The sequence below is a fragment of the Sinocyclocheilus grahami genome, unplaced genomic scaffold (assembly GCF_001515645.1).
Source record: "Sinocyclocheilus grahami isolate Dianchi unplaced genomic scaffold, SAMN03320097.WGS_v1.1 scaffold1435.1, whole genome shotgun sequence".
Lineage (NCBI taxonomy): Eukaryota > Metazoa > Chordata > Actinopteri > Cypriniformes > Cyprinidae > Sinocyclocheilus > Sinocyclocheilus grahami.
Window position 1 is genome coordinate 109855 of NW_015506614.1, and position 2992 is coordinate 112846.

Here is a 2992-nt window from a genome sequence, read left to right on the forward strand (position 1 = left end):
TGTGTGTGTGTGTGTGTGAGAAGATGAGCTCTTTTTAAGGTTAAATGCTATAAAAAGCATCTTGAGTTGTCTGTCACTCTGTGCTCTGATTGGCCGGATGCTGCCTGTTGTGATGCACGTTTAACCGTCCAATCGAGTCGCTGGACTGTGACGGAGTGAAGGCCCCCTTCTGCGGACACTTTCCTGGGGTCAGAGGTGTGTGTGTGTGTGTGTTAAACATGCGTTTGTCTCTTAATTAGATCCGCTCGGGGGTCTATGAAGGTTTGTGTTCTGGAAGTGAAACACTCTGTGGACTGAAGTCTCCCATTCAGTGCTTAATTAGACTCTCTTCAGTCCCTTGATAGTGAACGAACCGCACACGCTACAGTCTGACTCTACACCTTTCATTTTGTTATTTATTAAAGGGGTCATATTCTGTGTATTTGGTGTAATGAAATGTGTTTATGTGGTTTAAGGTTCAAAACACATTATTTTCCACATACTGTACATTATTGTTTCTCCTCTATGCCCCGCCTTTCTGAAACGAGTTGATTTTTACAAAGCTCATCGGTCTGAAAGCGAGGTGTGCTGTGATTGGCCAGCTATCCAGTGCGTTGCGATTGGCCGAATACCTCAAGCGTGTGACGGAAATGTTACGCCCCTCACCATACTGTGATGCCCTGTCCGGCCGGAGCGACGAGACAAACACATGAAAACCCATTATAAACGAGGCATTTGTTGCATCCAGTGGGGGCATAATTACTGATTATAATGACTTACTGTCTTTTTAATTTGAGTCAGAACAGTCAGAACACACATTTTTTTTATCAGTATGTATAGCCTGAATGCACTGTAAGTCGCTTTGGATAAAAGCGTCTGCTAAATACATAAATAAAATAAATTTAAATAACTGCCGGCATTGTAGTCTACTCTCCCAGGATCAGGAAACAGTCCTCCATAAAATGTGCTGCACACATCTGAATATTTGGGTTGAAGTGTTCTGGAACAGTGTTGTAAATACAACTTAACCACTGATTTCTAGTCCTGTCCTCTTTTGGAAGACCAAACAAAGTAGTTTCGCTTTCACAACGAAGCACACAGCGTCTTCACGACATGGCGGCAGCAACAATACTACAGCGAGAATAAAAGTTACGCCTTCTTTCTTTGCGTGAACATTTGGGCGGCGTTATGCAAATCTTCCCACATCGTGAGGTAGATATGTGGGGGCGTGTTAGAACGAGGTGTTTTAGGGGGGTGTGGCTGACTCTTAACTTTTATAAAGAATATCTCTTTGGATTTGAGACTTTAGTCTTTGCAACTTTACAGATCTTCTTTATGCACCAACAGCTTGTAACACTCCAAAGAGAAAGGAAAAATTTAAATCGCATCATATGACCCCTTTAAGTTGCTGTCTGGATATCTTACTGCTTGAAAGTAAAGTTACAAATCGTCACCACTGAGCACTGAAACTACGGAGAAACAAACCTGCAAAATAAGTAAATAAATAAACAATAGAAAGATGAATGAATGAATATATGACTTGATGATAAAACAAATACAATTATTTTTAAATTTAGTCTTGCATTTATTTTGTATTACTTTTTCCTTTATTTATTATTTTCTATATTTAAATAATTCTATATTTTAACTTTATTCTTCCATTTATTTTTAATGGAAATAATGTCTCAAATTATCACCACTGAGCATCGAAACGGATATCATATATTAATTATGATCCCTAATTGTGTGGTTACTTTGTTTTGTTGTTGTTTTTATTATTAATACTTCATTTGTTTATTTTCAGCTGTTTTTTATCTGTGTGTGATTCAGATAACACAGTTTCTGCCGGGGTCTCCCGCTCGTTTGGAGAAGTTTTCCGTGTCTTATCTCTCTGACCGTTACTCCATAAGTGGATTCCAGGGGCTCGGCCTTTTATGGAGCGGTTAGAGAGTCCAGATATCCCATAATGCACCGGGGCAGCTCTCTATATGACCACAGAGAGTGCGCTCCTGTCCTCCATCCGTCAGCTCATGGCGTCTCGTTACTCGTCTCGTTACAGCACGAGCTCCATCAGCTCCTTCAGCGCCACTCCGCTCCGGCCCAGACTGCACAGTCAGTTCGGAGAGGAATCATCCATCAGCTCCATCACTGACGCCTTCAGCCGTTACCATGGTGATACACTGGACGAGTCATCCTGGGCCGAGTCCGCTGGAGGTTGCCAAGGTAACCAAGAATCTTGTATTGGTCACCATGGTTAAAGATTCTTTGATAAGTTACCATGGTAATCAAGTGTCTTATAGGTCACTAAGGTGATCAAGAACTTTTATGGGTTACCAAGGTGATCAAGAATGTTTTATAGGTTGCCATGGTGATCAAGAACTTTTATGGGTTACCAAGGTGATCAAGAATGTTTTATAGGTTGCCATGGTGATCAAGAACTTTTATGGGTTACCAAGGTGATCAAGAATGTTTTATAGGTTGCCATGGTGATCAAGAACTTTTATGGGTTACCATGGTGATCAAGAACTTTTATGGGTTACCAAGGTGATCAAGAATGTTTTATAGGTTACCATGGTGATTTAAAATCTTTTAAAGGCTATCAAGGTGGTCAATAATGTTTTATGGGTTACCGAGGTGATCAATAATGTTTTATGGGTTACCGAGGTGATCAATAATGTTTTATGGGTTACCAAGGTGACCAAGAATGTTTTATGGGTTACCGAGGTGATCAATAATGTTTTATAGGTTACCATGGTGATTTAAAATCTTTTAAAGGCTATCAAGGTGGTCAATAATGTTTTATGGGTTACCGAGGTGACCAAGAATGTTTTATGGGTTACCGAGGTGACCAATAATGTTTTATGGGTTACCGAGGTGACCAATAATGTTTTATGGGTTACCGAGGTGACCAAGAATGTTTTATGGGTTACCGAGGTGACCAAGAATGTTTTATGGGTTACCGAGGTGACCAAGAATGTTTTATGGGTTACCGAGGTGACCAAGAATGTTTTAT

At 40.4% G+C, this 2992-nt stretch overlaps 2 protein-coding genes across 2 annotated transcripts in view; both read left to right on the forward strand.

The window, feature by feature from the left end:
* The window catches only part of LOC107570263 (protein FAM131A-like), a 30331-nt gene extending 28405 nt beyond the window's left edge, over nt 1-1926 (forward strand). Inside the window, exon 5 of the mRNA XM_016256473.1 lies at nt 1784-1926. Within this exon, the coding sequence (XP_016111959.1) occupies nt 1784-1926 (143 nt within the window). The remainder of the gene's footprint in view (nt 1-1783) is intronic.
* Nucleotides 1927-1967: 41 nt separating this feature from the next.
* The window catches only part of LOC107570264 (heat shock protein beta-7-like), a 4494-nt gene continuing 3469 nt past the window's right edge, over nt 1968-2992 (forward strand). Inside the window, exon 1 of the mRNA XM_016256474.1 lies at nt 1968-2202. Within this exon, the coding sequence (XP_016111960.1) occupies nt 1968-2202 (235 nt within the window). The remainder of the gene's footprint in view (nt 2203-2992) is intronic.